The 20,377-nt window shown below is 51.5% G+C and overlaps 6 protein-coding genes across 6 annotated transcripts; 2 read left to right on the plus strand and 4 right to left on the minus strand.

The window, feature by feature from the left end:
- Nucleotides 1-1,135: 1,135 nt before the first annotated feature.
- B0T26DRAFT_677049 (uncharacterized protein) lies at nt 1,136-2,788 on the minus strand (the record flags this gene model as incomplete). Its single annotated transcript, XM_060440050.1, has 4 exons — nt 1,136-1,264; nt 2,114-2,311; nt 2,561-2,573; nt 2,712-2,788. The coding sequence occupies 4 exons, from the start codon at nt 2,786-2,788 to the stop codon at nt 1,136-1,138; spliced, it is 417 nt and encodes a 138-aa protein (XP_060293931.1).
- On the plus strand, nt 2,756-5,171 carry B0T26DRAFT_779998 (uncharacterized protein). Its single transcript, XM_060446678.1, has one exon. It carries the CDS (start codon nt 3,130-3,132, stop codon nt 4,843-4,845), a length of 1,716 nt encoding a protein of 571 aa, XP_060293932.1. The 5' UTR covers nt 2,756-3,129; the 3' UTR covers nt 4,846-5,171.
- A 387-nt stretch (nt 5,172-5,558) lies between these two features.
- On the minus strand, nt 5,559-7,292 carry B0T26DRAFT_780002 (glycoside hydrolase family 7 protein). The gene is made up of 2 exons (XM_060446679.1): nt 6,273-7,292; nt 5,559-6,199 (listed from the first exon to the last, which is right to left on the minus strand). Exons 1-2 carry the CDS (start codon nt 6,897-6,899, stop codon nt 5,570-5,572), a joined length of 1,257 nt encoding a protein of 418 aa, XP_060293933.1. The 5' UTR covers nt 6,900-7,292; the 3' UTR covers nt 5,559-5,569.
- A 4,802-nt stretch (nt 7,293-12,094) lies between these two features.
- B0T26DRAFT_648821 (uncharacterized protein) lies at nt 12,095-13,347 on the minus strand (the record flags this gene model as incomplete). Its single annotated transcript, XM_060438032.1, has 2 exons — nt 12,095-12,279; nt 12,330-13,347. 2 exons carry the CDS (start codon nt 13,345-13,347, stop codon nt 12,095-12,097), a joined length of 1,203 nt encoding a protein of 400 aa, XP_060293934.1.
- Nucleotides 13,348-14,032: 685 nt separating this feature from the next.
- On the minus strand, nt 14,033-14,871 carry B0T26DRAFT_752828 (uncharacterized protein; the record flags this gene model as incomplete). The annotated part of the gene is made up of 3 exons (XM_060445583.1): nt 14,033-14,539; nt 14,606-14,711; nt 14,786-14,871. 3 exons carry the CDS (start codon nt 14,869-14,871, stop codon nt 14,033-14,035), a joined length of 699 nt encoding a protein of 232 aa, XP_060293935.1.
- Nucleotides 14,872-16,495: 1,624 nt separating this feature from the next.
- Nucleotides 16,496-17,157, plus strand: B0T26DRAFT_741663 (uncharacterized protein; the record flags this gene model as incomplete). The annotated part of the gene is made up of 2 exons (XM_060444000.1): nt 16,496-16,783; nt 16,843-17,157. 2 exons carry the CDS (start codon nt 16,496-16,498, stop codon nt 17,155-17,157), a joined length of 603 nt encoding a protein of 200 aa, XP_060293936.1.
- Between the last annotated feature and the right edge of the window lie 3,220 nt (nt 17,158-20,377).

Consider the following 20,377-nt stretch of genomic DNA (forward strand, 5'->3'; position numbering starts at 1 on the left):
CAACCCCGGATTAGGGAGGTCCGGGCAGGCGCGGTTTCCCGGATCCACATAACCGCCTGCCTAGGCACCAAGTGTCAGGCCATGATCTGGGCCCCCGATTTGGCACGTGTCTCCGGCACTAGAGTTACGTTAGCAAGAAACTGGCTCCAAACTTCCAAGTGCGGAAAACTCGTTCATATTTCTTCTACGAGGAGGTAATTACCGAATCTAGCGCTTGATAGGCTAAGGCCGATAAACCACGGCCAGCTCAACCGAACGGGATATTAACACTGATCCACTTTCAACGTATACAATTCCAGACACTAGATTTGGAGCTCAAGTCCGAGTCCAGTAAGCCAAAAGTACCGGTATTCCTCGACACTCCCATCCGCATGTCCCAGTGAAGCCGTATGCCTCCATTACACGTCTCGAACGGGCTCGCCAGATTTATCCCAGACAAATTGAATACGCGAACGATCTAAAGAGCTGAGACTTTTAGCATGCTAGTAATAGTTAGTCCCGGAGACACAACAGCTCGGCGCGTAGCTTAGCCAAGACTTAAGGGAGGTAAAGGTATAGAAAAGAATTATCTAGATTCGGTTGGAAATTTTTTTTTTGCGCCAGCTATTCTTTGATCCCCAGACGTAGTTAGTGCTTAACATGATATCCTCCAAAAGCTCCTTGATGAGATACACCGAACAAAAGAAGACAAATAATAACTGAAGACCCCCTGGCCTGCCGTAACAACAGCTTGTTTGGTTTGGCCCCGCTCTTTATAAGCCTCAGGGGAAAGTAGCAGGATCCGAATCGATTGCCGACTGATTGACGGGAGCCTACCACAGCGAATGGGCAATGGACTACATGGAGCCAAGAATGGGAAAGCTAATGGAGATAAGGAAGGGAAGACTAAAGAAGAATGGAGGGAGAATATTGAACGGTGAATAGGGTGAGAACTTACATGACGAAACCCCCAGTCCCATTCTCGGTACGGCTTATCCCCGTTGTGCGTGACAACGGCCTCTTCATATTGGTCGTAAGTACCCAGTACGACCTCATCCCCAAGTGTCCAGAGGCCTATTTCCCCACGAGGGAGTTGTTTGCCGGCCCTCTAGTTGTCGATGACTTGGTCGAATCGCGCCGCGTTTGTTGCTTCCCGTCATTCCTGAGGCCTCGCAGCTGTCAGGTCCTCGATGACTTGCTTGCGCACTTCAATCTCGCCAGAGGCGGTAACTGTGGAGACGTGGGAGCATTCGTTCCTGCGATCCTGGACGGCGGACATGGTGGACTAATTCGCGGCGTTGAGTGGAATACAAAGTCAAGGAAAGAAAGGGAAGGAAGAGGACGGTCAAGCTCTCGTTGGGAGCGAGGGCGCGGGGAAGTTGGTCGTGACACTTGTAGGATCAGAGCTAACTATTATAGGTTTTGGTGTCTCTGCAGATCAGGAAGAGGGCGCAGAAGAGCAATCCTAGATGAAACTTCCATCTCACATGGTGGGGACAATGCTCGTAACTCGACCTGGTATAACTGTATCATTACCGTTTAATTATTAACTTTTTACTAGTCTACACCGCGGCAAATACATATATAAATTTTAACATATACCTGGCGGTGGGTAATTATAAGCTATTTTACTTTTATGATAAATCTTACTTTTATGATAAATCTAATTATGGAAGCCCCTCCTCAAGCGGAGCCTCATTGAGCAGACGAAAAATAATATCCTGATGGACGGAGTTGGGGGCCGGGCGGCGAAGCTTCACATCACGCACACCTAGCCTGTCGGTCTAGGTTGAGAGGGACCAGGTCAGGACATCTGTGCTAACTATGTATGTAGAGTGACTAAGTAAGTGACAAGGCTGCGTTCTCGCCAGCCCTTTCCCTCGAAAATACACAGTCGGCCAGCGAGAGTCCCGAGACGTAGTTGCTCGAGCAGATGCCAACAGCATTCCTTCCCGCGGCATACGATCCCGGTATTGTCTTGACGGCCTCATTGAACACCAACCTGATGTGCCATCAACACGAAGGCCCCCGAGGTTATTGCTGGAACGAGAAGCATCTCATCGTCTCTCAGAGATATATCGATGCCGTAGAAGGGTGCAGCCACGATTGGAAACCGAAACTCAAGTTTTCTTACCGGGCCGGGCTGCTTGTTTGCGAGTGCGTCGTTGTACGCCTTGATGGTCTCCTGCATGGCTCCCGGAACAACACCGAAGCCTCGGGCGAGATCGTCGAGGGTGGCCGCCTTCTTGTAGGCGAAATGGGTCAAATACCAGACATATGTCCTCCACAGCCCATGGGTCTGGTCGTTTATGTTGTTCTTGACCTTGTCCCACTACACAGAGTCAAGAATAAGGTATCCTTTCCCACCAGCGTAATAGTGAAATATAGAGATTCACTTTAACCACAATTTCGGCCGCTACCGTTCTTGCATTACGCTTATTTATTGAACTTGTGAATGAAGGGCATAATGCTTCACCTTTCCGATTGGCCCTTATCCCTCCCGTTGGTATAAACATACGAATAATTATCGAAACAAGATGGGTAATTTGTGTTGCTCCTTCATTTCGGACCTTCTACTCACCAAGCTCCTACGCCTACTCAAGCATCCCCGTCTTTCATCTAACTATCATTCTGTTATCCATACAAAGCAGGGTGAAGCAGAAAGGAGAGAACAGGCTTGCCCCTCGCCAACTAAAACGGGACAAGCTCATGCATGCATATGTTCAGCTCACACCAGGCGCATTCCCCATTGAAATTGGACTAGCGCCTTCGGGTTGGCCAGCTGAACTCGACCACCACAAGCGCTCATTGGTGGCCAAGTCATGCCCGACACCACTATCAGAATAAAGTGTGCATACACTGTCTGGCAACAAGGTGGTCGAGAGAGTCGACTGCAGCGCAATATTGGGTCTAGAATCCGACTTTATCGCGGCATGCGCGCTTGAAGCTTTCGACTCAGCCTGGTCTATGAAATAGAAGAGGGAGAGAGTAGGTGTATAAAGCTCGTGATGGGGCATTCTTTGCTCGTCTCCTGTTCTTCATGTGCATCTAGATCGTTTACATCCACGCGTGCCGCCACTAGAATTCCACGGCCAATTTGAGGACCACCCAGAATACTCTTTACTTATCTGAGGTAGCCAATCATCGACAATGGACCAAGCGGACAAGGTCGACCCAAACGAAGCAGCTGAGCTCTTTATCTGGGCCCTAACAAGACCCGACGACGAGGACAAGAAGCAGCAACTGGTGGCTGCCTTTGAGAAGGACCCGCAGACAGTCCTCGATGCAGTCGACGCAGTCGCAAACAGGCTCAACCTCTACCCTCCCCACTTCGACTTCCTGGCTCCGGCGGGCGCAGTCGAACCTTGGAAGAACTGCATCGGCGAACAATCGTGCATCCCTTTCGATCGCCGCTGCCCTACGTCGTTGAAGGAGCTAGTTGGCGTCATTGCCGAAGCCCGGGACGAGAAAGTCGCAGTGCGGGCCATCGGGTCGGGCCACTCCTTCTCGGATATCACTAACACGCAGGGCGCGCTCCTCGTCGACCCGCACGACGGGCTCAAGCAAGTCTTTCCCGTCGACGCATCCATCCTGCGCGATGGTTCGGATCCGGCCAACATGATCAGAGCGCAGTGCGGCATCACCGTCGCGGACCTCAACAAGGCGCTCGATGCCAAGAAGCTGGGACTCATCAACATGGGCGCCTACGACGGACAGACCATCTCCGGAGCCCTTTCGACGGGCACGCACGGTTCCGGGGCGAAGTACGGGCCCATGGCGGATTTCCTGCTCTCCATCGTGCTTGTCACGGAGAGCGGCAAGGTGTACCAGATCGAGCCCTCGCCTTCGTCGACCGAGACTCCCATCACGGATCCTGCCAAGTTCCCCGGCCACCTCCCCGAGGCGCCCGACGTCCCCGTCGAGCTGAAGCAAGACGACGAGTGGTTCCGCGCCGCAAAGGTGGCCATGGGCTGCCTGGGCATCATCTACAGCTACACGATCCGCGTGCAGGAGGCCTTCAGCGTGTCCGAGGTGCGCAGCATGACGACGTGGGAAGCAATGAAGCCGCTCCTGTCCTCCTCGTCGTGGCCGCCCCCGATCCTCCAGGACATTGACCACTTCGAGCTGCTGATCAACCCGTACGCCGAAGACAACGCCTCGCACAAATGCATCAAGGTCGAGCGCATGCGCAAGAAGCTGCAGAAGCCCAGCGGCGAACGGCTCTCCGGCTTCTGGAGCTGGATGGAGAAGCTCAGCGTGAAGAACTCGTGGGCGCTCGTGACCGCACTGAACAAGGTCCCTGGCCTGCTCAACCGCAGCGCCATCAACACGGCGCTCGGCTTCCTCGTCGACATGGCCCCGCCGTACGTCGACGTCAGCCACGCCGTGTTCACGCTCGGCGTCGAGAACACGGTCAAGGCGTGGGCGGTCGAGCTGCACGCCGACGCGGCCGAGGACTGCGTCACGGCCATCGACGCGGTGCTCGCGGCGTTTGAGACGCTCGGCAGGGAGCAGAAGTGGTACATTGCCGGGCCGCTGGGGATCCGGTTCATCAGGGCATCGGACGCGTTCCTGGCGCCGCAGGCGGGCAGGTTCACGTGCGCCGTCGAGCTCGACATGCTGTACGGCATCCACCACGACCGCGAGCTGCTCGGCAAGGTCAAGGAGATTATCTGCTCGACCGTCGGCGGCGACGAGAACCACAGCGTGCGCGTCCACTGGGGCCTCGACTGGGGCTATACCACCCGCGACGACGTGCGCAGGTGGTATCCCGACCTCGGCCGGTGGCAGGCCGTGTACCGGGCGCTGAACACGACGGGCATGTTTGACAATGCGTTTACCAAGCGGCTGGGGCTCAGGGAGTAGGGGAGACGAGTCGTTGACGTTCTTTCGGTTTGGTTGGTGTTGGGGGTTTCATTGCTGTTTGATTGTTGGCGGAAAGTGATAACACGGGGAGGGATTCGGTTAGTTTTTAAGGTACTTGTACGAGCCATTGATTTGATGAAGCGGGTTGCGCAGGAGAACTAGAGAGAAAAAAGATTGCACTGCATACATCAAGTACCTAGGTAACAGTGTAACTAAGGGTTCAGGGTCGCTCTTTGGTAGGCGGGGGCCCGTGAACCGTTGATCGACGCTATCTGGGCTGGGTACGAACCGCTGCGGATGGCTCGGCCATTCCTTTTTTGGCTCAGCACGCGCCTAAGTGCGTGGAAATTTACAGTGTGAGATAAAAAGCCAGATGTGGAAAGATTACCCTCTCCGTGTTCTCTGACGTGACTGCCAAGTTGTTCGTTGACGAATATTACGGGACGGCATGTTGATTAGAACAGAACGCGGCCGAAAGGCCATTACGCATTGGCAAATTAGAACAGAACGCGACTCAAAGACCATCACACATTGGCAGCATGTACATGTTAGAGCATTGCCAATTACCATCAAAGCCATCAAAGCCTGGAAATTTTGGTCGCGGGTCTCCCGCCTCTGGTTGTGTGATAGAGATACAGATAGGGATACGGACACAGATGTACGATTTCTAGGGGAGCCAACACCTCAACTGGAAGCTCGGTGTAAACCTAGAACTCCCTAAACCCTAGTACGTCGACCCGATATCCCCCCACTTGATATTGGAAAAAACAACCGACGTATCCGGGGTCGTGGCCTTTATATTGTCGGGGTTTCCATCCGTGGCGCTGCACGGGCCGTTGCTGCCACCATCAAGCCAGCCCATAAACCCGTTGGCGTCGTTCCAGATGCTGAACACGAGCACCATGCCGCGGGCCAGCGCCTCGCCCATGGCCTTCATACCGCCGTGGCTGGCGAACGCGGTGCCGGTGCCGCAGAAGGCCGCCGTCAGCGAGTCGCCCTTGCCCGACACGGCCGGCGGGTTTGGGATCACTTTCCCGTCCTGCACGTACAGCCGCCAGATTTCGACGAGCTCGCCGCGTGGTGAGTTGTCGGCCGAGACGAACTGCGTCACGACCGTGAACGGCCGCCGCGTGTCCACGGTGCCGCCCGGCGCGTAGAACTCCTTGTGCCCTTGCACGTACGTGTTGAAGCCGCACCCCGTGTGTGCGCACACGCCCTCGACGCCGCAGTCGTCGCCCGCGCACCGGTACAGCCCCGACTTGGTGCACGTGTGCGGCGTGTATTTCGTCGCCGCGCTGTTCGCTTCCCAGAGGTCCATCTCGCTGCAGCACGCGCCGGTCGAGTTGAGGTTTGCCTGTTCGGGCTGGTTAGCTTCTTGACTGCCAGCGCAGTCACCTATAGACGAGAAATGGCCGCTTTCAACTCACAATGCCGTTAATCCAAGTATAGCCCGTCGGGCACTGCGCGTCGCAGTAGCCAGTGCCCATGGCCGCGCCGGCCGGATTCAGGTCGCCTCGTCCGCCGGTCATTTCCATTTCGGACAGATACAGGGCGCCGTTCATGCCGCAGGGCAGCTTCGACACGTCGGCGTCGAACGCAATCTCCTGGCTCACCAGCTGAAGGTCTGCGTAGTCGGCTCCATCGGCGCCGAGCAAGTACACCCGAGGACTAACCGGGACGTCGTCGACGTACATGTTAAGCGTCAGCGAGCCGGCTTGGCCATTGTTGTTCGTGGTGCGAACGCCCATTGCCGTGTAGTTGACGCCTTCCAGTGCACAGTTCCGAGCGCAGGTAGCTGCATCGGGACAAAGAGTCTTGTTTAGGCCTCCGACGAAGGCGGGTTCCTTGCAGATGCCGCCATCGGCGCCCACGGCCGTCACCAAGCGCCAGTCCGGGTCGATGACGACTGAGGTGTTGTGCGCTGTGCAGCCGCCGGCCTTGGTGCACTTGTAGGTTGTCAGTTTGGGGTGCACTTCTGGGATTTTGCTGCCAATTTGCTGGGATAGCGCAAGGCTGAGCAGCCCGAAGACTATCAATATGGTTGCTAGAGACATGTTGATAGCGTGTGGCAAGTTGATATAGCATGTCACAGAGGGTCCAAAATCTAAATGCTGTGGGCGAGAAAAAACTCAGCAGCTTTCTTAGAAACGAAAGCTCGTTGGGTTTCTGTAGGCGGCTAATATCTGTGCTCATGTTTTAGGCGATTGTCTGGATAATAGTATCCGTCCAGAGCTACATTTCTCTCATTGCATTGCGCCGGATATATCAATTTTACACCAAAGAAAAGACTGAAATGATAGCTATTAAGGACGGTATGAAGCTTAATATCCCCAAATAGATTGAGGAAGGTTCCTTGCTGCGCACTAATCTCCTGTGGATATCGTCATTCTCCCGAGATTTGGCGGGACGGGTATTGAGATCTGGCCGGGTTCGTGCCGGATACCGAAGTGACACAACCCGGTAGATGAGCCGGGAACTTTGTATCCCGCCCTCTGAATATTCAATTTAGAAGCAAAAGCGAAGAGAAACCAAGGGCCGGACAAGGTCAATTCGAAGGCGCTCGTTGTTCTAATTATAGGAGTTATAGTTACTATTAATTGCTTATTATTTTTGAGTCTTTTTTCGAGTGTATGCTTTGGCTGTGAAAACACAGACTCTTTTTTCTGACCGTAGCTCAGCCTCCAATGTGAATGTGAAGGGAATTTATCTTCTGTTATACCATGGGAAGGGACTTCGTAAATATATGGTAGTTTCAGATCAAGCGGTGATTCCTTCAGGGGCGATACCGCCACAGAGTAGTTCCTGGAGGGGGTCGCGGTGTTCTTTTTGCACACTGAAAAATGACTCTCTGTGTTACAAGAAGCAGTGACTTCCGGAAGCCAAGGGCGGTGACAGGGAAGACCATCTGCACAAGCTACATTTTCTGCCTACTTCATTGTGCAGCTGCCCTTCTGCATTCCTCCCTCTGCAAACGCTATCTTCAGTCGGCATTTATTGCATCTTCCACTGGAAAAGCATCTTCTATTCGGCTTCAAATCGTCGGTATAGCCAAGTGTCAGTTTCAAAACGTAATTCAGCTGAGTGGAGCCACCGTAGGCGAGCTTGCGAGCCGGAGGTGGCGTAGAGAGGCTGTATTCTATATTACCGTGAGGGTGCCGAAGTTTCTCGCATCGGGATTGGCCAGTTTACGTCAGTGTCGAAATGGACAACGGGGACTGGTCGATCGGATAATCCTCGGACGTATTAAGCCGTCAAATGCCGCTTGCTGTGTTGTAAGGCAGTCTAAGGAAGGAACGCCTTGGGGGGATTCCTAATTGGTATCTGGGAGGAGGACGGACCGCTTTGTAAGCTATGAGTGCGCCGTAGGCTCCAAGCGCCGCAGGCATTGGGGGTCCTAGGGGGCTTGTGTGAAGGCAGGCATAAACGAGAGTCGAGGCTGCAAGTAAGAAATGACTGGATTCGTAAATAACTAAACTAAAGAAAGGAAAAGGAAAAAGGAAAAAGCCTGCGGTTCCTGCAGGCCGTGGCTTTGTGGTTGGCAGGGGCGGTTAGGCTAGTCCTAATTGGGAAGAGTGGGGCGACGGGGTGGAACTGTCAGACTGCAACAGCACTTTTAGGATTGCGTGCATCAGAGTGAATTGCTCTCTTCTCGTCCTTCAGTCTTTCCACAAAAGACTCTCTCTCTTATACTTCCTTATGTGGCAATTACATGACGAAACCCAGTGGCGAAGATTACGCATCATAGATTCCAGCACCTTCTAGGCCATTCCACCTGACACCCCCCCAGATTCAAGCCTGTATGTTGGATCTGACTGCCAGCCTTTCTGTGATATCCACAAGGTGTAGTTGGTGCACGAAATTCTGGTGTTTCTGGGGCGTAAGGGCCTTTGTTAAGCCGTCGGCTATCATGTCCCCTGACGGAACATAATCTACCTTAATCTTCTTTTTCCTTGCTTCCTGGCGCAGCCAGTGGTTGTGAATATCCACATGCCGTAGCCGGGTCTGCAAAGTAGCCACCTCAGCCATCACTAGGCGGATAGTTTGTTTGTTGTCGCACAGAATCTTGATGCTGCTATCGTCTAGTTGGACCGCTAGTTCTGTAAGTAAGCGACTCACAAAGAGGGCTTCTTTTGCTGCCTGGGCTAGAGCGAGGAGCTCAGCTTCTATGGTAGACGTGGTAACGGTGTCTTGTTTGTTGGCCCTCCAGCCAATTAAGCCACCAAACAGTTCCATGGTGTAGGTTTGTGAGCTCTTTCGATCGATGGAATTATCGGCAAAGGAAGCATCGCTTGCTACAACGAAGTCGTCTTGCCCACCTAACTGCAATGCCAGTGTTCTGGTATGGTGTAGGTAGTGCAGTACTTGGTCTGCGGCTTTGTGATGTGCTGGGCCAGGATTGGCGTTGAATCTTGTTAACCGTGATGCTGCAAAAGCCACATCTGGCCTGCTAATTACTGCAGCGTATAGAATAGACCCAGTTTTGCGTTGGTATTTCTGAATTGATGATGCCTCAGCCTTGTATTTATATGGCAGAAGTTCTGTAGTTGCCATTGGCACCGTAGTCTTCTTCGTAGGTGTGGTATCGGCCAAGTTGACAATTTTGTCATGGTAGGCTGCTTGAGATAGCCAGAGTAATTGTCTTTTGCGATCTCTATGCACCTCGATGCCCAAGAACCACTGCAAGGCACCACCTCCTGTCAGTCTGAATCTTTGCTTTAGACCAAAAATTAGGTCTTTAGCCAATACCTCCTTTTCTTTCCGGTAGGCAAAGACAATGTCATCCACGTAGAAAAACACTACAACACCGTCTTTCATCAAGATACACGGTTCGTGTGGGATGCTCTGGAAGCCCAAGGTCTTCAAGGCTTTTGTAAGTTCTCTTTGCCAGAGGAGTGGTGACTGCCGTAGGCCGTATAATGCCTTGTTCAGCTTCAGGATGGTACCTGGCTTCCGGTATCCAGGTGGCATCTTCATGAAGATGTCGTTTTCTAGCCGAGCATTGACAAATGCGTTGATTGCGTCGTGCTGGATGAGATCGAGATCGAACCTAGCCGCAATCGCCATAAGTGTTCGAAAGGATCGACCGGCGAGGGTGGCTGCGTAGGTTTCTTCTTCGAGTGATCGTCTTTGTTGATCTCCTCTAACGACTAGTCTTGCCTTGCATTTCTGAAAACGGCCGTGCTTGCCGTACTTATATACATACACCCACATACAGTCTAGAATTTCTTGGCCTTGTTTGGCCACTTCTATCCACGACTGCATTTCTGCATACTTTGCAAGTGATCTTTTTCAGCTTGCAAGAACTGTTCTCTAAGCACGTGTGTGTATAACTGATTATGTGACTTTGGCACTGGTGGTAGATCTCGACGATATATTCTTTGTAAACCACCTGGTTGTTTTGACAATCGTTGTATCGTAGCCTTCGTAATTGTTTTGCCATTGTGGTTAACTGCCTGTACTAGCCGCCCTGCGGCAAAGGCTGCCATCCAAGGTTTGGCGTCTGATTGGCTTGTTTTTGAAGGTGGGATATTATCGATTTGTCGGATTGATGCTGCCAATAGTGCTGCCGGTGAAAGAGAGGGTGTAGGATGCGGTGCAAAGCGTGCACACGTATAACCAAACTCTTGATGTGACTCTTGATCTTTCACTTGGTCTTCCATAGGCTGGTCTTCGTCATCGGGAATAAAAATGACCCCCTCATCCTCTTGTAATACAGAGGGTTGTATGTCATCTTCTGGCACTACAGTCTCTGTTGCTGTAAGAAGGTGGCTAAGCTCGTCTAGTCGAACGTGAAGAAGATCGTCTTTCAGACCCTCTACGTTGCCATTGAAGATCTCGTCCTCGTTAAAAACCACGTCTCTTGTATTGAATACCTTGTTGGCTATAGGATTCCAGATCCTATAGATATTGGATGAACTGTATCCCACTAGGTATCCAATCCAAGCCTTTGGGTTAGTTCGTTGAAGCCGGTTAGACTTCTTCATGGCGTTTGCTGTCATGGCAAAGGCCTTGCAACCGTAGGCTCGAAGGTGGGTTTGATCTGGCTTCTTGTCTTCAACTACAATGCCGTCTTTGTGGGCTAGATGTGTATGGAATCGATCGTATGGGGTTTCCCAGTTATAGATATACCGTGGAATTTGGTTGTGTAGGTAAACTGCAGCTCTGGCTATTTCTGGTCAAAGTGTAGCTGGTAGGCGTGCCCCTGTGCGCATTGCACGAATCTTATCCTTGATCACACCCCCCGAGCGCTCGGCGCCTCCATTCTGGGCTTGTGTGTATGGTGCCGAGGGCTCCGTTTTGACAAATCGTTGGCCAAGGAAGGTCTGGATCTCGGCTGCCTTGAATTCGTTATCGCATTCCACAACTTGTGGTCGTATCTGGTATCTGTGATCCAGAGTGCCAAATAGGTGGGTTAGGCATGTGATGATGGAGTCTGCTGCTCTGTCCTTAAGGTAGTAATCCCAGGCTAAGCCAGACCACCTATCTGTGATTAAGAAGAGGTGCTTATAGCCATTGTAGCCTTCTTCGAATTCGTGGAGATCCAGTGCTAGCCGTAGTCCAGGGCCTTCATCGTGTTTTCTTGCCCGTCGTCTGACTTGCCGCTGTGCCTTTGATATGCCACATGCATCGCATTCAATAGTGGTGGGCCCTTTGATCTTCACACCGTACGAGCATTGCACGAGGTGCTCCAGTGCTTGTGGGCCAGGGTGGCCAAGTCGTAGGTGCCAGAGCCTTGCAAATGCTTTATTGGGTCGTCGTTGGGTGTAGGAATTGTACAGATTTCGGTGTGCAAAGAAGGCAGCTTTGGAATATTGTACTGGAAGGTCTTCGAGGACGTACTGGTCGTACCGATCAAGTAGGTAGCACAGAACCGAATTGTTGGACTTGCGTACGCAGTTATTGCCAGGACTATTGTCCCACCAGAATCCTTGCTTTCGTGGTTGCGGAAAGATACTAGGTTGCATGCAAATCCAAGGCAGTAGGCTACATCTGTAAGCCGTAGGAGTTGCTTTCCTCTTGGCCCTTGGATCTCGACGTAGACCGTTCCGTACCCATAGATTTCGACAAGTTGCTCCCCAGCCCACACACAATCGCCTTCGGGGGCCGTTTGGAAGTTGAGAAATCGTGTAATCTGGTTAAATATGTGAATAGTAGTTCCGGAGTCTAGGATAGCCGAATTCTTCAAAGGGTACTCAGCTGTATTTTTAACCACAAAGCTTCTAGAGCAACTGCCGATCTTACGGCCTAGTCAGCTCTGTTTTTGAAGCTGGATTTCTTTGATCTTCTCTTGTAGTTGTGGGTCTTTGAGAGCGTTGTTTACCCTGTTACGGATATGCTCTCTCTCCACAAAACTCTCAGGTGCCAAATTTGGAAATGCATAAAAGCATCTTGCGAGACGGTGGAACTGGTCGCACGCAGGGCATATATTAGAGGCTGTGCCCGAAGCTTCTTGCTTTTTTTTAGGTCTTTGCCATCTGGGATACCGGCTGTGCCCGAGGCTGTATTTGGTCTCTTTTTAGGTCTTTTGCCTTCACCAGAACCAACCCTTTTGCGTTTCTGACCCTTTTGCTCCCCCACATCCCCATCGGATACGATTTCGCTATCAGAAGCGTCCTCCTGATAGGCCTCTTTACCACGAGTTATGGCGGCAAAGGAAGGGCCGAACGAGCCTTTACCTACACGGTTGCCAACCGGTACGCGGGCATTCGCCAGTCGCCGTGCTTCCTTTCGAAAATCGTGGGCAACTTCCCGATAGGTAAGAGTTAACTGCTTGATCTTTGTTTGTTGCACCAGCTCGTAAGCTGTAACCCAGTTGCCTAAAATAGGCTGTACAGCTTTTATAAAGTCGTTGAACCAGGATCTTAGCCGTGTCGCTTCTGGTACGCCTTTGTCTTGTGCTATAGATAGAGCATTCTCCCATTGTTCTGACCATTTGATTAGGTCTTTAGGGAGTCGTGTAAGTGGCTTGATTACTAGCTGATAGGCTTCTCGAGCGTCTTCTATCGCCTCGTCGTCGCTAATACCTGCTTGAGTCTGCAAGGCATTGTACCAATCTAGGATTGACTTGGTTGGTTTGCATGAGGTACGTTGATAGTGCGTGCTCACTGTTTTCAATACCCACTGCTTCAGTCGTTCAATCCTGTCGAATTGCTGAGTATAATCCTTGAGGTTGGCTTGGTAGATAGTCCATTCCATCTGGTAGGTCTTGAACCCATCAGTGGTTAGGTCAGCTATCGTGATTGGAATACTAGCTGGGCTAGCTTCTTCGTCGTCAGCAACCGATACGCTGGTGCCGCGGACCGTAACCGACAATTGACTAGGGGTCTTGTGTTTGTGTCTAGCCGGATCAGGGGCGGTAGGTTTGCTGAGAAAAGGAGTAAGCCCCTGAATCTGGGGCCAGATGTCTCCGGCCACCGCCTGGGCTTGGAACTGCAAATTCCAGGTTTCCCAGTTGTCCGAGCTGTTCAGTGCGACAGTCTTGTCGTTGTTGGTGGTGGTCATCTTGACTGTTGGTCTTGGAAAAGAATGTTGAAGAATTGCGTGTCGGAAGCGCTGTTGACTTCGCAGTCCTGATAGTAGGTGGCTGACTAATCGGCTGATTGAGCGGATGAATAAGACTCTTAATTATCAGACTACAACAGCACTTTTAGGATTGCGTGCATCAGAGTGAATTGCTCTGTTTTCCTCCCTCAGTCTTTCCACAAAAGACTCTCTCTCTTATACTTCCTTATGTGGCAATTACATGACGAAACCCAGTGGCGAAGATTACGCATCATAGATTCCAGCACCTTCTAGGCCATTCCATCTGACACGATCTCGGGGCTTCACCAGCAGGCTCGCAAACATGCCGAAGCCGGTACCGATCAAGGACGATGACAGCGGGAGGTACAACGTGATGATTCTTGACGGGCTGCTATTGAACCCAGCTACCCGATTTGAGGGGCTGTGAATGACTGACTGACTAGCTAGACTAGACTAAGATAGGAGAGAAATAGAGACTGAAGGTCTCCCAAGATGGAAAATAAATAAAGACCAAATGTCTCCCAAGATAGAAGAGAAATAGAGACTGAAGGTCTCTCAAGATAGAAAAGAAATAGAGACCAAATATCTCCCAAGATAGAAGAGAAATAGAGACTGAAGGTCTCGCATACGAAACGTTCGCACTGGGGTTGCAAATAGGCAGTAGTTATATGACACCAGCCCTGAAAAGAGCAGCCTTGAGGTCGTCCACGTTCTCTAGCTTGGGATGAGGCTTGCCTGCATTGAAGACCTTGTGGTTTCCCTTCACCATGGCCGTATGCGTCTCGTTTGCTTGGTAGACGCGGGGCTGTCCGTTGACCGTCTCAAACGTCCAGCCGGTGACACGGGCCAGGCGACAGTTCTTGACAAGAGACGTGTCCAGCATGACGGTGCCACTTCGTTCGTCGAGGATGAGCTCGGACATGCTGCGGTTGCTGCAGCCTTCGTGCCCTAGGACTTGGAGGCCAATGAGCCCAGTAAGATTTTTGGCTACGATGTAGCCGGAGAATTCCGCAAGAAAGTTCTCGTCGACGGCGGTGAGGTCGGGTAGGGGCCCGTCCTGGAACTCGTAAGCGCGGAAGCCGCTGTCGGTGAGGACGAAGATGTGCCCGTGGATGGAGGAGCCTTCGAGCTTGTTGGAGTCTGTGGGCTTGGCCCAGCGCATGTCGGGGTTCTGGAAATTGGTTCCGACCATGACGGTGCCTTCGGCGATTTAGAAATGGCCATGGATGAGGTGGACGCCGAAAACGTTCTCGGCGTTGTGGCGGACGAACAGGGCTGCAAGGTTCTGGATGTGCGTGTCGTCAACATAAGGCTGGTCTGCATCATCCTTGAGGCTGTTGTACCTGGGTGGGGAAAACATGTTAGCTAGGCAGGCCGTTAAGTTTACTAATTATGGATGACTTGGGGGTGGACTTACAGCGCCCGACTTTCTTGGAAGTCGTGAGTGTTCAGAGCCTGGTCGAAGGCTGGAAGCCTGGGAAAGGTGGCTACTAGAGCTGCCATTGTGCTTGAGGAGATTCACAAGAATCGACTTTCTTGGGGCTTTTGGGAGACTTTTCCAGCTCAGGACGAGGAGGAGAAGAGAGTTGATTGAATGGTCTTTTGCTGTCTGCGGTGAACTTGTTTCGTGATGGAAGATGAAGGCGTGCTGTTGATGTGTGATGAATGAGGTGCTTGAGGTGTGATGATGGAGTTAAGGAAGGGGAGTCCTTTGAATTTATACTTATCAATATCGACGGCGAGGCAGACTCAAGGTCGGTGTAATACTTCATGGTGGCCCTCTTAAATGGCCTCGGGTTGATCATCATGACCGTGAGTCATCGGTAGTGTTGCAAGCCAGCCAATGCTGATTGTGCCAGGAGGGGATAATTCGAGTTCACCGTCAACTACTGATCATGAGTTATATGGCCATGGCCATGGCTATGGGTGTGGCGAGGAAGTGAGGTTGAACTCACGACCGTCACCGAGGTTGAACTGACGTCAACGACCAGCATGTAGCCCATCACCGGCGTTACGTGGCCATGGCCATGGGTGTGGCGTGGAAGTGAGGTTGAAATCACGACCGTCACCGAGACACAACAACCGTACGTACCCACCCCCAAACTGTGTCCCCATACTATCCATATGAAAGCCTTGATGTAACTGACATCTCACTGTAACCAGAGCACGTCGGTGTATGTCACCACGACGACGAGCACATCCATCTACGACACAACTGAGTACTCGACCACCATCTACCCGAGCACCAGTACCACCACGTCAACCTCCATCTCGACGCCTGCCACTCAGTACGAGACTTGGACTTGCCACAAGGTCTAATCTCTATACAGTGTTGGTTTTTGGGTGGACAGACAAGACATTGTTAATAAACGGTTAAAGGGAGATTCTATTTGACGGAGGATATAAGCAATATAGGGGGCTGTTGAGTTGCTTCGCTAATAATGTTACGAGTGCCATAACGTAATGTTAATTTATTGGGTTCACAAAACCAGATTGCCAGGCAGAATAACACCTCTTTATTGTTGACCATGGGGGAGTAGAAGGACAAGAGTCTCACAGTTGATGGGATAGTTAGTGCAGATGAAAGACTGTATATAAAGATGTGCTTGATGAATCGACCTAGGAGTGAGACCTCCATAAGTCTTTGCTTAACTTATACTCGTAAGATCACGCCACTAATCCACACCGCTTACGTCGGTAAATACATTAGCATCTGCGGCTCTTAAGGATCGAATTCAGTGGATGTTTCCGGACTTGTTTTCTAACGAGAAAGGTTATTGGTGGAGCTCAACCGTAATGGCTGACCCGATGGTCCTATTTGCTCGCTGTGCGGGGTATACGAATCGCGCGCATGAGCCCTACTGCACTGAGGCCCTTGGCATTTGGTCTCGGCCTCCATTGGGCGTGAGAATTGAGAGGGGGGAGGGAGGCCTCATGGTGATGTGATGAGGCCTACCGTCGATTTGAAGGTATATTGCGGATTGACGTCAGCGTGGTTGGGGTGCATGCGACAAGATATAACTAGGAACTGACAACATCCCCCATCACATTTTTTTAACTCACTTCCTTCTTTTCCTGTTCAGCCCTCCTCTGCTTTTGATTCAGCCTAGCATAAGTAAGAGAAAAAATGTCCGAAGAGTGCATCGTCTGCCTCGAACCAAAGGCGGCATCCGACTTTCCCACAGAGCCGCTGACAAGCACATGCGACCATTCCCCGTGTACATGTCTGGATTGTATCCGGATTGCCATAGCTGTCAATATTGGCGGCAATCTGTCGTCACGCATTGCTTGTCCAGAGTGCGAAGAAATCTTGAGCCATGAAGCAATACAGCGGTATGCGGACGACGTAGCGAGACGAAAGTATAATGATATGGTGATTCGCCAGGCGCTGGAAGGTTTTGAGGGGTTTATTTGGGTATGTCACTATGTCTCTCAGTGATACTGAATTAGCAACCATGATGTTGATGTGATTAGTGCGCGTCGGGCTGCGGTAGCGGACAGATCCACGACGGTGGCGTAGACCAGCCCATTGTGAAATGCACCTCATGCGGTGGCCAGACGTGTTTCCAGCACAGATCGCTTTGGCACACCGGTGTGTCATGTGAAGAGTGGGATCTGATTCGATCTTTCCCGATGCCGTCAACTGTAAGTGATGGCCTGAGCAACGGCAAGATCCTCGATCGGATCCGGCGTGCACGAGAGATCCAGGCCAGCGAGGAGGTCATCGGGAAGATTTCCAAGCGATGCCCAGGCTGTGCGAGGAGTATTGAGAAGAATGGGGGATGGTGAGTCTCTTCCGTTTCCAAGACTTGAGCCTCTGCTGATTCAATACTTGCAGTTCCCACATGACATGTGAGCACAGATTTCTTTACTGCCTTGACGTTTTAATAGAAGGTAAAGGCTACAGTTGACCACTCCACCAGGCTCTGGTTGTACTCACCAGTTCTGCTGGCAGTGTGGTAGGCCGTGGAACGGGCATACCCGCTGCGAGGGTGGCTTTAACTACGCCTAATCGGCCTAACCAAGGATGTCTTGATTCTTTTCTGATGGTCAATACACCCACTGACAACTTTTATGGAAAATGGAGCAGGTATAAAGTGTCAGTATCAGTTCTGCTGGGAGTGTCTGGCTGATTACAAAGAGATTGTCAGGACAGACAATAGTGTTCACGAAGAGGACTGCCCCTTTCACACGGATAACCTACCGTAATAGCCACTTCATGATAAGCAACTTATGGGACTATTCACTGCATGGACGAGACAGTGTTTATTTTCAGCAGAACAACATGATCTAAATTGTTAGTACTCTAGCTAATAACGTGCATCTATCAGGCGGTATGCTGTTCATCCCGTGTATATGAGGGTTTAGCATGGAGGCACAGTGAAACGCTGAGTAATAGAAGTCCGCGGCCGTGAAGTCGACTACCTCTGGTGGCTTGCAGGGGGTATGTGATTGGTACGGGGGACGCTACCCCGAGCCCTCGGGATATTTTAAAGAAGCATACATAGTAGACGAGGAAAAGAAGCATCTTTGTGCGATGTCGTCTCTTCCCATTTTATAGGAATTTCTGCCTAGATAGCTACCGTTGCTTCTCAAAATCTCGCAAATAATGCCTTGGATAGTCTGATACCACCCCCCCCCCCCACAAACCCAAAACTCAGTGTTGACCTAACTCGCTGGTGTATTCAAACCAGCCCAGTAACCTGGAGCCTCTTTTCGGAATAAAACTTGAGGGCCTCGTGGTCAGTGATGGCGAGGAATGGTTCCTGGAGTCCTTGCAACATTGTCCTCCAGTTATCTAGACCCTTCACGATCGCGAGCAGTTCTTTATCCTGTATTGGATAATTATGCTCTGCTCCCTGGAGGGTTTCTGAGTAATATGCGACTGGGTGCCACTCGTTATCCTCCCCCTTCTGAGAGAGCACTCCCGCTGCCACTCCGTTCGAGGAGCCGGTCTCTGATACGGAATGCGTGCAGCCTTTAGAAGGTGCACGCCTTCCCCACCTTGCGAGATTAGATAAGCGTGCCCAGGTGGGGTCACTAGGACTACATAGCCAAGCCCTGCATCCTGCCCACACTTTGAGAATAAACAAGCCTTACAACACTACTTTTCGTGCCACATGCAGCGTGCCCGCATCAGACCTTCAAGTTATATCAGGTAATAGAGGTAACGAGACAGGGGGTATATAGCGAGCTGGACTAGAATACTAGTTAATCTCATAATAGCACGCCCGGATATCCCTTTGACCGCAAGAAGACCCCACTCCAGGATTATTCCCGTACCAGACAGGGATTTGAACCAACTAAAAGTCACCATTCAAAGGTACATCAATTCCCTATCTATTTTGCTGGTGGAATAAGTACCAACAATCGTACTTGTTACAAAGTGATACATTGCACTGTCGGCAGCCCGACCGGGTCTTCCGACGAAGCCGTCGATTTCCAGATATTTCCCCCAGAACCGTGCGAGGTACTTTTTTGTTCTGACTGCATACAACGCAGGGTGAATTCGTGCCTCGAGATACCCGCTCGTGTTACGAAGCCGCCGGGATAATATCTCGAAGCCGTCGCGGGTTATGAAGCGGCAGAATGAATGCTTCGCGCTCCTATCTTCGCCGGAAGCCTCCCAGTAGCTCTCGATTGTGGCTTCCTTATGAACCCCCATATAAATCAGAATACCGAGGTACAAGTAGACCTCTGCCACAGATGTAGATGTCCAAGTAATTTTCCTTGAGTGCTCTTGCGGCGGCCCCGCAGGCCCGGATATATTCGACTCGTTGGTCCATTTGACCCATGATTCTACCAGTATTTTGGGCACGAATAGCTGGAAAAGCTGTAGCGGCGTGTCTGGCAACTCCCGAACTTCGGGATCGCGATTGGGCACAACAAAGGGCTCGAAGGTCGTGCCGGCCTCGGTGGTAGCCGGCTCGTCAGGCAGGTAGGTGCAGCCTCCAACAGCCTCGCGCTCGCATGCTGCAGTGCATGCATTAGTAAGGTCATCAGGTAGAACAGCAACAGTAATAGAGTCTAGGATTGGGTCGGTTGAGTCCATTTGAAATGTAGGGGAGTGTCAATTACCGCCAAAACAATAGACGCGATGCTTCTCGATGTTTTTATTGTACCTTCACGTACCCCTGCGATGACAGGGGTAGTGTGGGGTTGATACAACGTGGGGTCTTCTCGCGGTCAAAGGGATAATGAAAGCTGTAAGCTAAGTAGAATAAACTCTAATACGGGAAGCGGACATAACAGTTCGGGATTATCCTAATAGTATTGAATTGCTATACCCTCAGCTTTGCTCTATGCACGCTCTCTGTCACGGCCGGCTTGGAATGAGGGCGGAACTCCTCTATTTGGGCGCTATCGACGAAGATTCTAAACTAAAGGGAAAAGGGAAAAGAAGCTCAAAAGTCTCCCCTCGCGAGATTCTTCCAGGGTGTCTCAAGGTGGGGCTCTGGTCGGGCTTCCATTGGTCAGTCGGGTGGATCCACCCGACTGGCGTCTGATTAGTTAGAGCGTCTGGGAGGTCTGGAAGGCCAGGCCCTCACTGTAAGGAAAGGACAACCCGAACACCAGCCGCGCTCACCACCTGTTACCAACTGGCTGGAACACTGCCAGTTGGCACAAGCCACTACGCTACGCCATGGCGCCCCGGGCCTGAGCCCCTGAGCACGTATATAAACAGTGGCCCTCGCCCACCTTCCTTTGCGAGGACTAGGTTGAAGTCTCACACCAATACTACTCGTTGCTCGCCCACCTTCTTACCTGCATTGTGACTGTCACGGTCGCCACAGGGCTCATGTGACAGAATTGATTCTATTGGCTGCATTGTGCTTAGGGTGTGGCCTGTGCGCACTGAGCACCACTACGTATTTCTCCGCGCCCTGCGCGGACCTGGCGATAGATTCCTTTCTCTTCTTTAGCTTTAAATCCACATTCGCTACTGCCTTCAACCATTGACATCCCTACTGCGTAAGGCGGGCCGTCACAGTGACTACCTTGATCCGGC

Source organism: Lasiosphaeria miniovina (genome assembly GCF_030549165.1).
Source record: "Lasiosphaeria miniovina strain SMH2392-1A chromosome Unknown B0T26scaffold_5, whole genome shotgun sequence".
NCBI lineage: Eukaryota > Fungi > Ascomycota > Sordariomycetes > Sordariales > Lasiosphaeriaceae > Lasiosphaeria > Lasiosphaeria miniovina.

Coding starts and splice junctions, on each gene's coding strand:
- B0T26DRAFT_779998 (XM_060446678.1), top strand. CDS start 3,130: ATGGACCAAGCGGACAAGGTCGACCCAAACGAAGCAGCTGAGCTCTTT.
- B0T26DRAFT_780002 (XM_060446679.1), bottom strand. CDS start 6,899: ATGTCTCTAGCAACCATATTGATAGTCTTCGGGCTGCTCAGCCTTGCG. Junction 6,200..6,272: donor ATACTTGGATTAACGGCATT/GTGAGTTGAAAG, acceptor CAGCCCGAACAG/GCAAACCTCAACTCGACCGG.